The sequence below is a fragment of the Microcebus murinus genome, chromosome 10 (assembly GCF_040939455.1).
Source record: "Microcebus murinus isolate Inina chromosome 10, M.murinus_Inina_mat1.0, whole genome shotgun sequence".
NCBI classification, from domain to species: Eukaryota; Metazoa; Chordata; class Mammalia; order Primates; family Cheirogaleidae; genus Microcebus; species Microcebus murinus.
The window spans coordinates 95,097,782-95,116,352 of NC_134113.1; the positions used below are offsets into that span (position 1 = coordinate 95,097,782).

The 18,571-nt window shown below is 42.9% G+C and overlaps 2 protein-coding genes across 3 annotated transcripts in view; one reads left to right on the top strand and one right to left on the bottom strand.

Moving 5' to 3' along the window:
- Window positions 1-7,689, bottom strand: part of NCAPD2 (non-SMC condensin I complex subunit D2) — a 38,694-nt gene extending 31,005 nt beyond the window's left edge. The window contains exons 1-2 of one of the 2 annotated variants that reach the window (XM_076007735.1): window positions 6,939-7,689; window positions 5,901-6,050 (exon numbers count right to left, since the gene is read on the bottom strand). In XM_076007735.1, the coding sequence (XP_075863850.1) occupies window positions 5,901-6,027 (127 nt within the window). In that variant the 5' untranslated portion in view covers window positions 6,028-6,050; window positions 6,939-7,689. Of the gene's footprint in view, window positions 1-5,900; window positions 6,051-6,857 lie in introns of both variants that reach the window. The other variant, XM_012760454.3, reaches the window with a different exon arrangement.
- A 97-nt stretch (window positions 7,690-7,786) lies between these two features.
- On the top strand, window positions 7,787-8,929 carry MRPL51 (mitochondrial ribosomal protein L51). Its single transcript, XM_012760471.2, has 3 exons — window positions 7,787-8,017; window positions 8,101-8,211; window positions 8,611-8,929. The coding sequence occupies exons 1-3, from the start codon at window positions 7,939-7,941 to the stop codon at window positions 8,805-8,807; spliced, it is 387 nt and encodes a 128-aa protein (XP_012615925.1). The 5' UTR covers window positions 7,787-7,938; the 3' UTR covers window positions 8,808-8,929.
- The last annotated feature ends 9,642 nt before the right edge of the window (window positions 8,930-18,571 follow it).

Here is an 18,571-nt window from a genome sequence, read left to right on the forward strand (position 1 = left end):
ACCACTTCCCACCTGACCTTTCTCCAAGTTGACTCCACTCCAAATACATTGGCATTTGCCCACCTCAGGACCTTTGCCTTGGCTTTTTGGTCTACTTAGAATACCTTTCCATGAGAATCTGCATAGTTCACTTCCTTACTTTCTTAAGGTCTCTGCCCAAATGTGATCTATCAGCAAGGCTTCTCTGATCATCTAACACAAAATGGCAGTCCCTACTCTGGCACACCCTATCTTCTTTACCTTGCTTTATTTTTCTCCGTGGCTGTTATAACCATTTGACATACAGTAATCCCCCCCTTATCCATGGTTTTACTTCCCCTGGTTTCAGTTACCCGTGGTCAGCTATGGTCCAAAAACATTAAATGAAATACTCCAGATATAAACAATTCATAAGTTTTAAGTTGGGTGCCACTCTGAGTAGCATGATGAAATCTTACACTGTTCTGCTCCTTCCTGCCCAGGATGTGAATTATCCTTTTGTCTAACATATCCATGCTGTATATGTATATTAGTTACTTAGTAGCTGTCTTGGTTATCAGATCTACTGTCACTGGGCTATGTTCAAGTAACCCTTATCTTACTTAATAATGGTCCCAAAAGGCCGGGCGCTGTGGCTCACGCCTGTAATCCTAGCTCTTGGGAGGCCGAGGCGGGCGGATTGCTCAAGGTCAGGAGTTCAAAACCAGCCTGAGCAAGAGCGAGACCCCGTCTCTACTATAAAATAGAAAGAAATTAATTGGCCAACTGATATATATATAAAAAATTAGCCGGGCATGGTGGCGCATGCCTGTAGTCCCAGCTACCCGGGAGGCTGAGGCAGAAGGATCACTCGAGCCCAGGAGTTTGAGGTTGCTGTGAGCTAGGCTGACGCCACGGCACTCACTCTAGCCTGGGCAACAAAGTGAGACTCTGTCTCAAAAAAAAAAAAAAAAAAAAAAAAAAAAAAATAATGGTCCCAAAGGACAAGAGTAGTGATGCTGGCATACTGTTTAACTGTTCTATTTTATTATTATTGTTATTGTTAATTTCTTACTGTATCTAATTTGTAAATTAAACTTTATCATAGGTATAGGAAAAATATAGTATATATAGGGTTCAGTACTATTCAGTTTCAGACACCCACTGGGGGTCTTAGAACATATCCTCCTTGGATAAGGGGGACTACTGTACTCCACATTTACTAGTTTATTACTTGCTGAGAGCCTTGAGACAAAGAACTCTTGTTTTGTTTACTGAACAGTGCTTAGAGGCCGGGCATGGTGGCTCACTCCTATAATCTTAGCACTCTGGGAGGCTGAGGCGGGTGGATTGCTCGAGGTCAGGAGTTCGAAACCAGCCTGAGCAAGAGCGAGACCCTGTCTCTACTATAAACAGAAAGAAATTAATTGGCCAACTAAACATATATGTAAAAAAAATTTGCTGGGCATGGTGGCACATGCCTGTAGTCCCAGCTACTCGGGAGGCTGAGGCAGTAAGATTGCTTGAGCCCAGGAGTTTGAGGTTGCTGTGAGCTGAGCTGACACCACGGCACTCACTCTAGCCTGGGCAACAACGCAGGACTCTGTCTCAAAAAACAAAAACAAAAACAAAAAAACAGTGCTTAGAACAGTGCCTGGCACATAGTAAATGATCAGTAAATACCTGTTGAATGAATTAAATGATTTCATCTTAAGTATTTATAGAAGTGGTATTTAGGATTCTAAACACAAAAATCATCAAAGCAATGCAATTGTGTTAAAAAGGACTTAAAAAAGAGTGACCATTTTAAAAAATGATGCATTGTAATAATTAAAGAACAATTTGTTACAGTATGTATTACATAGTATGTGCAATTGGTGATGCATATATCCACACAGTATTGACAGAATAGTACATCTATTGACATTGTTGGTTGGCCATCTATCAGCTGACTTCCACACTCAGCCTTCTTCCTTGCTTACCAAATGGTGATATGTTCAGGTTTAGGTAGCCTCCTAGGTAATAATCTCTTATCAGTTTAGTCAATTGAGGTAATTCCACTTTCCTTGCCAGTGTAGTCACGTGCTGTATAACAACATTTTGGTCAACAATGGACAGCATATACAACACTGGTCCCTTAAGAATATAATGGAGCTGAAAAATTCCTATTGGTTAGTGATATCTTGATGATCCTAACGTTATGTAGGTCTAGCCTAATGTGTATGTTTGTATCTTAGTTTTAAAAATGAAAAAAAGGGCCGGGCGCCGTGGCTCACGCCTGTAATCCTAGCACTTTGGGAGGCCGAGGCGGGCGGATTGCTCAAGGTCAGGAGTTCGAAACCAGCCTGAGCGAGACCCCGTCTCTACCAAAAATAGAAAGAAATTAATTGACCAACTAAAAATATATATACAAAAAATTAGCCGGGCATGGTGGCGCATGCCTGTAGTCCCAGCTACTCGGGAGGCTGAGACAGTAGGATCGCTGAGCCCAGGAGATTGAGGTTGCTGTGAGCCAGGCTGACACCACGGCACTCACTCTAGCCTGGGCAACAAAGTGAGACTCTGTCTCAAAAAAAAAAAAAAAAAAAATGAAAAAAAGGTTAAAAAGTTAACATGTGTTTGTATTGGCTGGGCGTGGTGGCTCACGCCTGTAATCCTAGCACTCTGGGAGGCCGAGGCAGGCGGATCGCTTGAGGTCAGGAGTTTGAAACTAGCCTGAGCAAGAGTGAGACCCCGTCTCTACTATAAATAGAAAGAAATTAATTGGCCAACTAATATATATAGAAAAAATTAACTGGGCATGGTGGCACAGGCCTGTAGTCCCAGCTACTCGGGAGGCTGAGGCAGGAGGATTGCTTGAGCCCAGGAGTTAGAGGTTGCTGTGAGCTAGGTTGATGCCACGGCACTCTAGCCTGGACAACAAAGTGAGACTCTGTCTAAAAAAAAGTGTTTATGTTAATTTTAAGCTATATCAAGAGTCAAAAAGTTTATAAAGTAAGAAAATTATAATAAGCTAAGGTTAACTTATTTTTGCAGAAAGAAAAAAATTTTTTTTTTTTTTTTTTTTTTTTTGAGACAGAGTCTCGCTTTGTTGCCCAGGCTAGAGTGAGTGCCGTGGCGTCAGCCTAGCTCACAGCAACCTCAAACTCCTGGGCTCAAGTGATCCTTCTGCCTCAGCCTCCCGGGTAGCTGGGACTACAGGCATGCGCCACCATGCCCGGCTAATTTTTTTATATATATATCAGTTGGCCAATTAATTTCTTTCTATTTATAGTAGAGACGGGGTCTCGCTCTTGCTCAGGCTGGTTTTGAACTCCTGACCTTGAGCAATCCGCCCGCCTCGGCCTCCCAAGAGCTAGGATTACAGGCGTGAGCCACAGCGCCCGGCCAGAAAGAAAAAATTTTAAAATAAATTTAGTATAGCCTAAGTGTACAGTAATGTCCTAGGGGGCCTTTGCATTCCTTCAGCACTCACTGACTCACCCACAGCAACTTTCAATCCTGCAAGCCCAATTCATGGTAAATGTCCAATATAGGTGTAACATTTTAAAAATCTTTTATACTGTATTTTTACTGTATCTTTTCTATGTTTAGATACATAAATATTTACCATTGTACCACTGTCACAACTGCCTACAATATTCAGTATAGGAACATGATGTACAGGTTTGTAGCCTAGAAGCAACAGGCTATATCACATAGCGTAGGTGTGCAGTAGGCACTACCATCTAGGTTTGTGTAAGTATACTCTGTGATGTCTGCATGACCAAAATTGCCAAAAGATACATTTCGCAGACACATTTCTCAAAACTTATCTTTGTTAAATGATGCATGACTGTAACTAGTTAGAGAAATAGGCTCATGATTTAATTCTGGCTAAGTCTGTTGAGAAGCTTTGGGTAAAATTTTTAAAAAAAGAAGAAATAGGCCGGGCGCTGTGGCTCACGCCTGTAATCCTAGCTCTTGGGAGGCCGAGGCGGGCGGATTGCTCAAGGTCAGGAGTTCAAAACCAGCCTGAGCAAGAGCGAGACCCTGTCTCTACTATAAATAGAAAGAAATTAATTGGCCAACTGATATATATATAAAAAAATTAGCCGGGCATGGTGGCGCATGCCTGTAGTCCCAGCTACTCGGGAGGCTGAGGCAGGAGGATCGCTTGAGCCCAGGAGTTTGAGGTTGCTGTGAGCTAGGCTGACGCCATGGCACTCACTCTAGCCTGGACAACAAAGTGAGACTCTGTCTCAAAAAAAAAAAAAAAAAAAAAAAAAGAAGAAATAGCACAAGATAGAAAATTCGTTTTTCCACTTTTGAGCAACAGCGCAAGAAACCATCACCTGGCAACCAAGAGGGAAAAGCCAAGAAGAGACAAGCTGGGGCCATATTATCAACCTGCTGTATTATCCAACCCTTCTTCTTGCAGGAGATAATAAATGAAGTCCATGATCATTATCCCTATTTTTATAGATGAGGAAACTGAGGCACAGAGGGAATTAAGTAAGTTGTCCAAGGTCAGAGTGGTGGAGCCAGGTTTCAAATCCAGGCAATCTGGCTCCAGAATCTTTATTCTTCCTACCTCTCCAAAGCAATTAACTAGACCACTTCCAACAAATACAGTGACATTATGCGGTCTTCTTGGTGAAGTAAAAGTTGTCTTTGGTCATTTATAGGTTTCAGTAGGTAACTGCATGGTACATATATTGTAATAGTATTGCAGTGGTACATATATATTTTTTCTATTATTGAACATCTTGGAAGCAAGATATCTAGACTCTAAAGAAGTGTTACTGGCTGGGCATGGTGGCTCACACCTGTAATCCTAGCACTCTGGGAGGCCGAGGTGGGCAGATCACTCAAGGTCAGGAGTTCCAGACCAGCCTGAGCAAGAGCGAGACCCTGTCTCTACTAAAAATAGAAAGAAATTAATTGGACAACTAAAAATATATAGAAAAAATTAGCCGGCATAGTGGCACATGCCTGCAGTCCCAGCTACTTGGGAGTCTGAGGCAGGCGGATAACCTGAGCCCAGGAGTTTGAGGTTGCTGTGAGCTAGGCAGAAACCATAGCACTCTAGCCCAGGCAACAGAGTGAGACCCTGTCTCAAAAAAAAAAAAGAAGTGTTACCAAGGCCGGGTGCAGTGGCTCATGCCTGTAATCCTAGGACTCTGGGAGGCCGAGGTGGGAGGATCGCCAGAGGTCTGGAGTTCAAGACCAGCCTCAGTATGAGCAAGATCCTGTCTCTACTAAAACTAGAAAAAATTAGCTGGTCATGGTAGGGCATGCCTGCAGTACCAGCTACTCAGGAGGCTGAGGCAGGAAGATTGCTTGAGCCCAGGAATTTGAGGTTGCTGTGACATAGGCTGATGCCACGGCACTCTACCCCAGGCAACAGAGTGAGACTCTGTCTAAAAAAAAAAATGTTACCTAAAACAGATCAGGTTAAATCCCAGAGGCTCTGTCACCTAGGCTGGAGTACAGTGGCATGATCATAGTTCAGTGTAATCTTGAAATCCTGGGCTCAAGCAATCCTTCCCCCTCAGCTTCCCGAGTTGCTGGGATTATAAGTGTGTACCACCACACCCAGTTAATTTTTTATTTTTTGCAGAGAAAGAGTCTATGTTGCCCAAGCTGGTCTTGAACTCCTAGCCTCAAGTGATCCTCCCAACACAGCCTCCCAAAGTGGTGGGATTACAAGCTACCCATACCCAGCCTTCTATAACTCTTAAATCCACCAGGACTTTATTTTGATTTATGGTTAAGAGTAAAGATCTAGAATAATATTTCCCTAAAGAGTAACTATGTACACCAAGACTATTGGACACACTTTCCTCGCCCTCATGGAACTTCATGGTATAATGTAATAGCAATGACAATGCAGTAATTATTAACACATATGGGATGGTTGTTTGCAAGTGCTAGGTACAATGGCAGCAATGCAGTCTTACCTCTAAGCTGTGCAGGAAGATGTCTGATGGACAGTACCTCTTGCACAACATACTGATTCACTCCTCCACTTTTCAGCAACTCCTCTGGGGATAAGGGCAGATGGAACTCATACAGTTGGGGAGACATCCTTCTCCCGCTGGGTCACAGGGCTGGAAACCAAACAGTGAAAAGGTCAGGGTCTATATCCAAGACCTGTATTTTTATCTGGTTATATTATTTTTCCCACCTCTGGCCATATATTTTTCCCAATATATAATGATTTTTAGTTTTACAGCAAGCTAATAACATTATCTTAAAGAATATGAGATCAACCCTGGACTAGAATCCAATGCTAGTAGTGACTCTGCCACTTGGTGGTGTCACTGAACTCCCTGGGTCTTATCTATAAAACAGGGTTACTAATCTTCTATTACTTCATAAAGTTTCTCTGATGATCAAATTAATCAAGAGGTATAAAGGTGTTTAAAGAACTGTAATTTGCATAGTAATGTGTAAAGTTAGCATTATTATTTCCATTTTTATGTGCAAAGCCCCTTAAGTATAGAGAGAATTGTCAGGTCTCACCTGAGGCCAGAACACTGCCCCAGCAAGGGCTAGTGGGTTTTCTGCACCAGGATGGGAAAAGCATGAACACTAATTATTTGTTTATTTTGTGCCAGGTTCTGTTAGGCTATTTGAATATGTCATATACGGTCTAAATCTCCTAATCTCAATCCCATGGAGTGCATAATAATACAACCCAATTTACAGATGAAGTAATTGAAGGTAGGAAAGGTTAAGCTTAACACACTCTGTTGCAGATCTGTCAGACTTGCATTTGTACCACTTCGCGCGCGCCCCAAGAATATTATTAGACTTCCCTGCCTACTGTCTATTGCCGACTACTGCGTCATACTACCCTGTACCCCATTTTTCCAGTCTTTCAAGACCTGGTCCCTATTAACACCACACCTTACCTGGGGATCTCACCCGCCGCTACTCGAACTCTGGAAGTTGGGCTGAAATGGAAGAGAGAAACACGAGTGCACAATACGCACCAATCAGCGAGGCAATTTTCAAGTTGGCGGGGAATCCGACCAATCGCCAGCAGGCAGAGGCAAAGGCCCGCCTCTGAGCCAAGGACAGCGCGGGCGAAGCCACAAATACGGAGTTCAAATCTCAACGGCCGCAGGAGGACCAATCGCGACGCTGGCTGGAGAGGCCGGCCAGTCACAGCGCAGGAGCCCGAGCGCCCGGCCGCGCCGCCAGCCGGCGGGGCAAGATTGAGGCTCCCGCCTACCGCTCCGCGCCCACTCGCCTGGCGGCTCTTTCTCCACAGGGCTCTCCCTTCGTCCCAGTCGGCTGGGAGGATGCCTTCGTAGGGCCCGCCCGAGATGTTGCGTCCCTAGATGGGCAGTAGTAGTGCCCCTGCAATAGTGAACTCAGGCATCCCCAGGACAAGAGGCTGTCCGAGCTGGGAGTTAGAAGGCATGGGCTCCAATCCGGGTTTCGTCATCTCCTCGGCTCAGTGACGTCCAGCAAGTCACTTCACTCGCTGGGCCTCAGATTTCCTTCCCTGTAGTAAAATGGGGGTAATAAAAACAGCTACAGCGCAAGACTGGTGTGAGGCACAAAGTCTTTGAAAACTCCGGGTTCCATGTTCTGGACCTTCATTTCCCTCACAGTTGAGAGACGCCGAAGGAACAAGAAAGGGTGAATTTCCTGAAAATTACAGTCTTGGGGCGTCCTAGACAGGGATGAGGGCAGAATTCAACTCTTCTGGCGCTCCAAAACTTCCGGCAGGCAATCCGGAAGCACTTGGGCGCAGCGACTTGTCAAGGGCTCCGTGGGCCGGACCCCGGAGGGCGGGGCTTGTAGCTGGGGAAGGAGGGGCCTAGGCGGGCCCTTCGCCCAGAGGTACCTGGGTAAGGCTCAAGATGGCTGCCTCCTCGTTAGTAACCGTGTGAGGCCAGCGGGGACGGTCCCCGTCCTTGAAGGCCACGTTTGGTCCTTATTCTTGGGCTTGTTTGGTGTGCTATTGAGAGAGAGACTAGAGCAATGGCAGGGAGGCTCTCCTGGGGGGCATGTAGGGGCCTGTGGGGCTGGGTGCCCTTGGCGTGCAGAAGCTTCTCTCTGAGTAAGTGGCTGATGTAGACGCCCCTAGAAGAACTGCTTCTTTGTAGGCGGCGCACATTCATTCCCTCTCTTCTTCATTCCTAGGTATTCCTGGATTGTCTCATGTAAGGCTCACCCTGCCGCCCCCAAAAGTGGTTGATCGTTGGAACGAGAAAAGGGCCATGTTCGGGGTGTATGACAACATAGGGATCCTGGGTAAGACTTGACTCTACGTGGTACACAATTTCAGAATGGCAGTTACGCTGTGACAACTATCCTTTTCACCTGCATAGAAGATGGTGCTGTGCTCAATAGTGAAAGCAAACAGTTATGTGGCTGTTTACATTGCATTTGGCACTGTTCTGAGTACTCTCATAATATTTTCATTTAACAGGTAAGGAAACTGAGGAACAGAGAAGTTAGTAATTTTTCTAAAGCTAGTAAATGGCAGTGTGAGAATTTGAACCCCAAGCAGTCTGGCTAACAGTCTGTGTTCTTGATAAACTATGTAGTCTTTTCTGTAGGTGCTGTTAAGAAGAGGCAACTGTGGGTTAAAGGCTTAGCTAGTCTAGGCTGGGTTCTCTTGTCTTGTAACTAATATACTCTCTTACACAGGAAACTTTGAAAAACACCCCAAAGAACTGATCAAGGGCCCCAGATGGCTTCGAGGTTGGAGGGGAAATGAATTGCAGCGTTGTATCCGGAAGAAGAAAATGGTTGGAAAGCGAATGTTCATCGATGACCTGCACAACCTTAATAAACGCATCCGCTATCTCTACAAACACTTTAACCGACGTGGGAAGTACCGGTAGAAACGAAAAGCTGGGAACTTTGGAAGAGGCTCATCTGTTTCCCTGGAGAAGAGGAACAGTACTTTTCTCGATGAGGAAAGGGCTTTGTATGTTCTCTGTAATAAAATGGGGCTTCTTTGGAATTTGATATCTACATACTTTATTTTCCTCTAAGTGCTGCTTCTACTAATAGACTATGAAGTCTGACTCATCCCTGAGTCTTAAGCCTTAGGATCTTAGGTTTGGGCTTCACACCACTTGCCCTTTGCAGTCCAGCAATACCTATGGCCTGTAAAAAGAAAAGCCGGTGAGAATACTTTGTTGTTGACACTTTTTTTTTTTGAGACAGAGTCTCACTTTGTTGCCCAGGCTAGAGTGAGTGCCATGGCGTCAGCCTAGCTCACAGCAACCTCAAACTCCTGGGCTGAAGCAATCCAGCTGCCTCAGCCTCCCAAGTAGCTGGGACTACAGGCATGCACCACCATGCCCGGCTAATTTTTTTTATATATATTAGTTAGCCAATTAATTTCTTTCTATTTTTATAGTAGAGATGGGGTCTCGCTCTTGCTCAGGCTGGTCTCCAACTCCTGACCTCAAGCAATCCGCCTACCTCGGCCTCCCAGAGAGCTAGGATTACAGGCGTGAGCCACCACGCCCCTCGAGTCTTAAATTTTTTTAGCCTGTCAAATAGGAATAATACAGTCCTTTTTCCTCATAAGATTATATGAGGAATAAATAAAATTTTAAGGTAAAATATTTAGTACAAAGTTTGGCAAATTTAAGTGGTGAAGGCACTCTTCTGGAGTATGCAATTGTCAAGAATTACAAAAATCTGAAAAAAATGAATGAAAATATGTTTAAAATTATTAGCTGAAAGTAAAAGTAGTATTGCAAACTAAAGAATACGAATTATTTGTAGATACAAATTGGGATTTGAAGGCAGAGGAATTGGGGTGAGTACTTTTTGATCCAAATCCTTTAAGTACCTGTTTTTTTGTTTGTTTGTTTTGTTTTTTTGAGACAGAGTCTTACTCTGTTGCCCAGGCTAGAGTGCCGTGGCGTCAGTCTAGCTCACAGCAACCTCAAAGTCCTGGGCTGAAGCAATCATACTCCCTCAGCCTCCCAAGTAGCTGGGACTACAGGCATGTGCCACCATGCCCAGCTAATGTTTTTCTGTATATTTTTTAGTTGGCCAATTAATTTCTATTTTTAGTAGAGACGTGGTCTTGCTCAGGCTGGTTTTGAACTCCTGAGCTTGAGTGATCCGCCCACCTCGGCCTCCCAGAGTGTTAGGATTATAGGCGTGAGCCACCGCGCCTGGGCTAAGTACCTGTTTCAGTTATTATTACATAAAAATTTACCCTAAAACTTAATGACTGAAGACAATTCATTAATTCATATTCTCTGGGTTATCTGGGCTCAGCTGGTTAATTCTCCATTTGGTGTTGGTTAGGGTCAATGATGTGGTTTCATTCAGCTGGGAACTTGGCTGGGGCTAGAATGTCTTCACTCACATCTGGTGTCTCAGTTGGGGTGGCCGAGATTCTTTTTTCATATAGTCTCATTCAGTTGTCTAGACTAAACTTTTTTTTTTTTTTTAAAGAGACAGGGTCTTGCTCTGTCTCTTTAATGGACTGACATTATAACTTTGTAAATATTGTTTACTATTGAGCCAAGTGGTATACTTATGTTTCATTTCATATGATATTCCATAATCATACAATATGATCCTTCATGACTGGCTCCTTTCACTTAGTGCTTTCAGGGCTCACCTATGTTGTAGCGTGTATTAGTACATACTTCATTCCTTTTTATTACCAGATGACAGTCCATTATATGGATTTACCACATAAATTTTTTTTTTTTTTTTTTTTTGGGGTCATCCTTTAGCTTGTATTACCACATAAATTTTATCCATTTATCACTTGATGGACATTTGGGTTGTTTCCACTTTTTGGCTATTCTAAATAATGTTTCTATGAACATTGATATATGAGGATTTTTGTGGACATATGTTTTCATTTCTCTTAGGTATATACCTAGGAGTGGAATCACTAGGTCATTATGGTGACTCTATGTTTAACTCTTTGACCAACTGCTGGACTCTTTTCAAAATTGGAAATTCTAAAATGAATCATTTGGAATTCCCAGTAGCATATAAGGTTCCAATTTCTCCACATTATTGCCAATACTTGTTATCCATCATTTTTATTTTCACCATCTTAGTGGGTGTGAAGTAGTATCTCATTGTGGTTTTGTTTTGCATTTCCCTGATGGCTAATGATGTGGACTTTTTTTTTTTTTTTGAGACAGTCTCGCTTTTTTGCCCAGGCTAGAGTGAGTGCCATGGCGTCAGCCTAGCTCACAGCAACCTTAAACTCCTGGGCTCAAGCAATCCTCCTGCCTCAGCCTCCTGAGTAGCTGGGACTGCAGGCATGTGCCACCATGCCCGGCTAATTTTTTCTATATATATTAGTTAGCCAATTAATTTCTTTCTATTTATAGTAGAGATGGGGGTCTCACTCTTACTCAGGCTGATTTTGAACTCCTGACCTCGAGCAATCCGCCTGCCTCGGCCTCCCAGAGTGCTAGGATTACAGGCATGAGCCACCGCGCCCAGCCTGTGGACTATTTTTTATTGTGCTTATTGGCCATTTATATATCTTCTTTGGAGAAGTGTCTGTTAGATCTTTTGCTCATTTTCAAATTGGGCTTTTTATAATTGAGTTGTAAGAATTCTTTATGTATTCTAGTTACAAATACCTTATCAGATAAATGATTTGCAAATTTTGTTCTCATTTTATGGGTGCTTTTTTCACTTTCTTGATCCTATCTTTTGAAGCACGAAAATTTTTTTTTTTTATTTTAGCGTATTATAGGGGTACAAGTGTTAAGGTTATGTATATTGCCCATGCCCTCCTCCCACCTCGAGTCACACCCTCAAGCATGACCATCCCCCAAACGTTGCACATCTCACTCATTGTGTTTGTATATACCCATCCCCTCCTCCCCCCTCCCACCTGCCCAACACCCAATAAATGTTACTCCTATAGTCCACTGAAGTGTTGATCCGTTAATACCAATTTGCTGGTGAGTACATGTGGTGCTTGTTTTTCCATTCTTGAGATACTTCACTTAGTAGAATGGGTTCCAGCTCTATCCAGGAAAATACAAGAGGTGCTATATCATCATTGTTTCTTAAAGCTGAATAGTACTCCATGGTATACATATACCACATTTTATTAATCCACTCATGAATTGATGGGCACTTGGGTTGTTTCCACTTGGGTTGTCTTTTTTTTTTTTGAGACAGAGTCTTGCTTTGTTGCCCAGGCTAGAGTGAGTGCCGTGGCGTCAGCTCTGCTCATAGCAACCTCAAACTCCTGGGCTCAAGGAATCCTGCTGCCTCAGCCTCTCAAGTACCTGGGACTACAGGCATGCGCCACCATGCCCAGCTAATTTTTTCTATATATATAAGTTGGCCAATGGGTCTCGCTCTTGCTCAGGCTGGTTTTGAACTCCTGACCTTGAGCAATCTGCCCGCCTCGGCCTCCCAGAGAGCTAGGATTACAGGCATGAGCCACGGCGCCCAGCCAGGTGTCTTTTTCATAAAGTGACTTTTGATCTTTTGGGTAGATGCCCAGTAGTGGAATTGCTGGATCAAATGGTAGATCTACCCTTTATCTCTTTAAGGTATCTCCATATTGCTTTCCACAGAGGTTGAACTAGTTTGCAGTCCCACTAGCAGTGTAGGAGTGTTCCTATCTCTCCACATCCATGCCAACATTTATTGTTTGGGGACTTTTTGATAAAGGCCATTCTCACTGGAGTTAAGTGATATCTCATGGTTTTGATTTGTATTTATTTCCCTGATGATTAGAGATATTGAGCATTTTTTCATATGTTTATTGACTATTATTCTACCTTCTTTTGAGAAGTTTCTGTTTATGTCCTTTGCCCATTTTTTGAGAAGCACAAAACAATTTTGATGATGCCCTGTTAATTTTTGTTACTTGTTCTTTTGTCATATCTAAGAAACCATGGCCTACTCCAAAGTCACAAAGACATTTACCTATGCTTTTTAAAGAAGACTTTTATAGTGTTAGCTCTGACATTTAGGTTTTTGTGATATTTTGAGTTAATGTTTGTATGTGGTGTGAGGTAGAGATTTAGCTTCCTTCATTTGCCTGTAGATATCCAGTTGTCCAGCACCATCTGTTGACATCTATCCATTGAATTGTCTTGGCACCTTTGTGGAAAATCAAGTGACATAAATGTCAAGGAACTCCTATTTCTTATCCAACTTTTTGTTTTTCCTTAAGTTAATAATTGCCTCCATTTCTTTTTTATGTATCTAGCTCTAATTTTTTCTATGTGCCCATTAGATCTGTAAAATAGTTGCTCATAATATTTTTCAAATGCTTAAACATGTCCAGTATTAAGTTTTTCCACTGGAGACTATCCTGCAGTATTTCCCATCCTCCTGCTTTAGTCACAGCAGGTTGTTTCTGTATCTGTGGCATAGCTTCCATTCAAAGCATTTTCTTCCACCAGTTTTGTGTGTGCATCCAGCATCCCACATCCTAGATCTATTGCCTCTTTCCTGTTTACCAGATCACATCTGGTAAGTAGCAGCCTACTTAGAAAGGGAGGTTAAATTTTTGACTTCTTACATTTTTGAAAGATGTCTTTATTCTACCCTCATCTTTTTAATTTATTTTTTAGAGATGGGGTCTCGCTATGTTGCTGGAGCTGGAGAGCAGTGGATATTCACAGCTGCAATAGTAATGCACTACAGCTGCAAACACCTGGGCTCAATCACTCCTCCTGCCTCAGCCTGCCCAGTGGGTGGGACTAAAGGCTTGTGCCACCATACCCTCATCTTTTATCAATAGTTTGCCTGGTATAGAATTCTAGATTAATAATAATTTTTCTTAAAGGCACTGCTACATTGTTTTCTTTCAATCTTGTACTGAGATGCTATTCTGATTCCTGTTCCATCTTTTATTCCCTTTTTGAAAGTTTTTAGGATCTTCTCATCTTCTGTAGCATTCTGAGATTTCATAAAGATGTGTCTTGATGTGATTCTTTTTTGTTCCAGACATATAGCACACTATTTAATCTGGAAAGGCTTTCAATTCAGGAAAGTTGTATTTCTCTTATATCTCATATATACCCTTTTTCTCCGTTTTACTTACATATCCTGTTTTCTCTTTTTTAGAACTGCTATTAGTCAGACATGGAACTATTTGGCTTAATTTTCTAATTTTCTTTCTTATTCCCTGTCTCTGTCTCTACTGGTTCTTGCTCCTGGTAACTTGGTCCTTATTTGTTTGCAATTTTTGACCACAATTTATTTTTCTTAGAACTGTATGTATGGAAATTCCCCAAGGCCCAGATTTAAGATAAGTTCATCCAGAAAGGATTTACATTGCTTCTGCCAGTTGCTTAGTGGTACTGTCAACTCAAAACCACTTTAATTTCTTGCCATTTTGTTTTTAGGATCGACAAAAAGTTTAGTCAGAAAAACCACAGCATGTGCTTATAAATTCTCTGCAATATATTTTTTTGAGACAAGGTCTTGCTTTGTCACCCAGGCGAGAGTGCAGTGGTGTCATCACAGCTCACTGCAACTGCAAGCTCCTGGGCTCAAGGGATCCTCCTGCCTCAGCCTTCCAAGTGGTTGGGACTACAGGTGTGTGCCACCCTGACCCACTACTTTCTTCTGTTTTTTGTAGAGACAGAGTCTCGCGCTTGCTCAGGATGGTCTCAAACTCCTGACCTCAAGCAGTCCTCCTGACTTGGCCTTCCAAAGTGCTAGGATTATGGGTGTAAGCCATTTCGCCTGGGCTCTCCGCAGATATTTAAATGAAAAAAATAAAAGAGCTCCAGCACGTGGAAGGGTGAAAGAAAGAAAAAGAAAGAAAGAAAGAAAGAAAGAAAGAAAGAAAGAAAGAAAGAAAGAAAGAAAGAAAGAAAGAAAGAAAGAAAGAGAGAAAGAGAGAGAGAAAGAGAGAGAAAGAGAGAGAGAAAGAGAGAGAGAAAGAAAAGAAAGAAAGAAAGAAAGAAAGAAAGAAAAGAAAGAAAGAAAGAAAGAAAGAAAGAAAGAAAGAAAGAAAGAAAGAAAGAAAGAAAGAAAAGAAAAAGAAAGAAAGAGCTCCAGCAGGCACATAGGTTCCAGACAAACAATTTTCTATGTAGTCCTCTAAGGGCAGTGTGGGTACTAGCATATTTTGAATACACTCTTAAATGAGGAAACAGTCCTTTGAGATTCTGGCTTTATGTTAAGGGCCTTCTATTAAATTTCCCAACTTAGGTAAGCCCTAGGCTTTTTCTCCTATGCCGCAGTGACATTCTGTGAGGCCACCATGCTCAAATTCAGCTTTTTAGCAAATGCCCTTAAGGCAAAATAGGCTTCGCGACTCAGCTACCTTTTTGGGAACCAGCTTTTACTTAGCTTTTGGTCTTTAGATAGTCTTTACTTTGTCAGCTCATAAATATATTTTATTTTTTATTAATTTTTATTTATAATTGACACATAATAATTGTACATATTTATGGGGTAGAGTGTGATGTTTCAATGCATGTTTATGTTGCATAATGATCAAATGAGGGTAATTATCATATCCATCAATTTAAACATTTATCTTTTTTTGTGGTGATAACATTCAAAATCTTCTCTTCTAGCTATCTTAAAATATATGGTACATTGTTATTTGCTATAGTCACCCTACTGTGTAATAGAACACCAGCACTAATTCTTCCTAATTATAACTTTGTACCTGAATAAATACATTTAAAAAATGTCCTTTTAGACAAAGAACCTAGAATAGCTAAAACAATTTTGAAAAGCAGAATAAAAAGAGAGGAATAACTCTACCTGATGCTTACTTCTATATAGGTATAGTAACAAGACAAGGTGGTATTGGTGGGAAGATAGACACATAGATCAATGGTACTGAATAGAGAACCCAGAATTAGACCAGCACAAATATGCCCAACTGATTTTTTTTTTTTTTTGCAACAGAGTCTCTGTTGCCCTGGCTAGAGTGCCATGGCATCAGCCTAGCTCACAGCAACTTCAAACTGCTGGCCTCAAGTGATCCTCCTGCCTCAGTCTCCCAAGTAGCTGGGACTAGCCCCAGCTGATTTTTGACAAAGCCACAAAAGCAATTCAATGGAGGAAGGATTGTTTTCTTAACAAATGGTCCTGTAGCAATAAGACATGCATTGGCAAAGACAACACCAATCTAGCCCTGGCTGCGGAGGCTCATCCCTGTAATCCTAGCACTCTGGGAGACCGACGAGGGAGGATCACTTGAGCTAAGGAGTTTGAGATCAGCCTGAGCAAGAGCGAGACACTGTGTCTACTAAAAATAGAAAGAAATTATCTGGACAACTAAAAATATATATATATAAAAAATTACCCGGGCATTGTGGCATATGCCTATAGTCCCAGCTACTTGGGAGGCTGAGGCAGGAGGATTGCTTGAGCCCAGGAGTCTGAGGTTGCTGTGAGCTAGGCTGACGCCATGGCAGTCTACTCAGGGCAATACAGTGAGACGCTGTCTCAAAAAAACAAAAACAAAAAACACAAGACACACCAATCTAAACTTTACACCTTTTTAAATGAAACCTTATCAAAATTAAGAACTGTTGCTCCACAAAAGACCATGCTAAGAGGATTAAAAAACCAATGACATACTGGGAGAAACCACATATTTGACAAAGTACTTTTATCTAGAATATGTAAAGAATTCTCAAAATTCAATAGTAAAAAATTGAAACAATCCAATTAGAAGATGGGCTGAAGACATGAATAGATGTTTCATCAAAGAGGATATACAGAAGGCAAATAAACACTTTAAAGGATGTTCAACATCATTAACCATCAGGGAAATAAAAATTAAAACCAAATGATATATTACTAAACACCTATTAGAACAGTTAAAATAAAAAAAAATACAGCTGAGCATGTTGGCGTGTGCCTGTAGTCCCAGGTACTCAGGAGTCTGACTGAAGTGGGAGGAGCCCTTGAGCCCAAGAGTTCAAGTCCAGCCTGGGCAACATAGAGACACCCCTGGCCCCAATCAACCTTGTCTCTAAAAAAGAAAAAAATAATAATGAAACCCCAAATGCTGGTGAGAATGTGGAGAAACTGGATCCCTCATACATTGCTGATGGGAATCTAAAATAGTATAGCCATTCTGGAAAACACATTGGCAGATTCTTATAAAACTAGACATGCAATTACATTACTACCCAGCAATTGCTCTAAGGAATTATCCCAGAAAAATGAAAATTTATGTTCACACAAAGCCTGTACATGAAAGTTCAAAGCAGCTTTATTTGTAATAGCCCCAAACTAGAATCAGTCCAAATGTCCTTCAGCAGGTAAATGGTTAAATTATGGTTATAACCATACCACAGAATACTTCTCAGTGCTAAAAATTGTTGGTACATACAATAACCTTTTTTTTTTTTTTTTTTTTTTTTGAGACAAAGTCTCACCCTGTTGCCCAGGCTAGAGTGCTGTGGCATCAGCTTAGTTCACAGCAATCTCAAATTCCTGGGCTCAAGCAATCCTTCTGCCTCAGTCTCCCGAGTAGCTGGGACACTACAGGTATGCGCCACCATGTCCGGCTAATTTTTCCTATATATTTTTAGTTGTGCAATTAATTTCTTTCTATTTTTAGTAGAGATGGGGTCTCGCTCAGGCTGGTTTCGAACTCCTGATCTTGAGAGATCCTCCCGCCTCAGCCTCCCAGAGTGCTAGGATTACAGGCGCGAGCCACCTTGCCGTCCGGCCTAAGAGTGAAATTTGATAGAAATCCATATATATATATATAAATCTACACTTTCAATATACTTGATCTTAGCCAAAAGGCGGAGGAGCGATTACACTTTCAATACAAGTAAAATAAAAATTCTAAGTGGTGGGAAAGCATTGTCACAGTTGATTTGTAACCTCTTAGCGGGACATAAAATAATGGTGAGTTTTACAACTGGTGGCGTCCAGGAAACGGATAATAGTCAGAAGAAGGGAGAGAATTCTTCAAACGCTAAGAAGAAAAAGTCGACTTGAATTATTGGAGGAGCAAAGATGAAGAGGAGAAAATCTAGGATGGCTTCCAGGCTTCTGGTCTGGGCAAGCGACCAGATACGGTAGCCTACCTGGGGGGACAGGAAGAGCAGGCTTGGGGGCACAGTTCAACTTTGCTACGTTGACAAACAGACGAAGGAAGCCTTCGCGCGTTTGGCAGGACTGGCCCCGCTCGGCAGCTGGCTCTGGGCGCCTGCGGCTCTGCCCTGCGGGTGCCGCATCCTGCGAGCCGGCAGCGGCGGGAGCAGGGTGGCGCAGGCCGGGTTGCATGCCAGGGCCGTGCACTAACGGGCGAACGTCGGCCTCGGGCGAACTGCAGAGTGCCGGCAGCCCGCCGGCCCGCCAGGGGCTGTCTGCGGGAGCCGTGGGCTGGCCCGGAACCCGGCTCCGGGCGGCGGGCGGGCCCGACTTCGGGCACTGCCAGGGATTGGTTGGGAGGCGCCAACAATGCCTAACTCAAACTGTTGGGGCGCCCTCGAGGCTCTGGCCCGCACCTCTGCCGCGCCCAGTCGCCTCGCTGGACAGGAGAGCAAACCACAGCCGCGGCGCTCAGCGAGCGAGTGACGCTCCGAGCTCCGGTTTCTGGAGTCCGCTGGGACCTCCGCCCGCTTCGCCCGCACCCGGCGGCCGTCCTGGAAGTGGATTGGGCCGCGGGGCTGCAACGTCATCCGGGAGGCGTGGC

Bases quoted from the DNA above. Each gene is read 5' to 3' on its own strand.
- MRPL51 (XM_012760471.2), top strand. From the start codon at position 7,939: ATGGCAGGGAGGCTCTCCTGGGGGGCATGTAGGGGCCTGTGGGGCTGG. The intron at 8,018-8,100 runs GTAAGTGGCTGA...CTTCATTCCTAG, and splicing joins GTGCAGAAGCTTCTCTCTGA to GTATTCCTGGATTGTCTCAT. The intron at 8,212-8,610 runs GTAAGACTTGAC...TCTCTTACACAG, and splicing joins TGACAACATAGGGATCCTGG to GAAACTTTGAAAAACACCCC.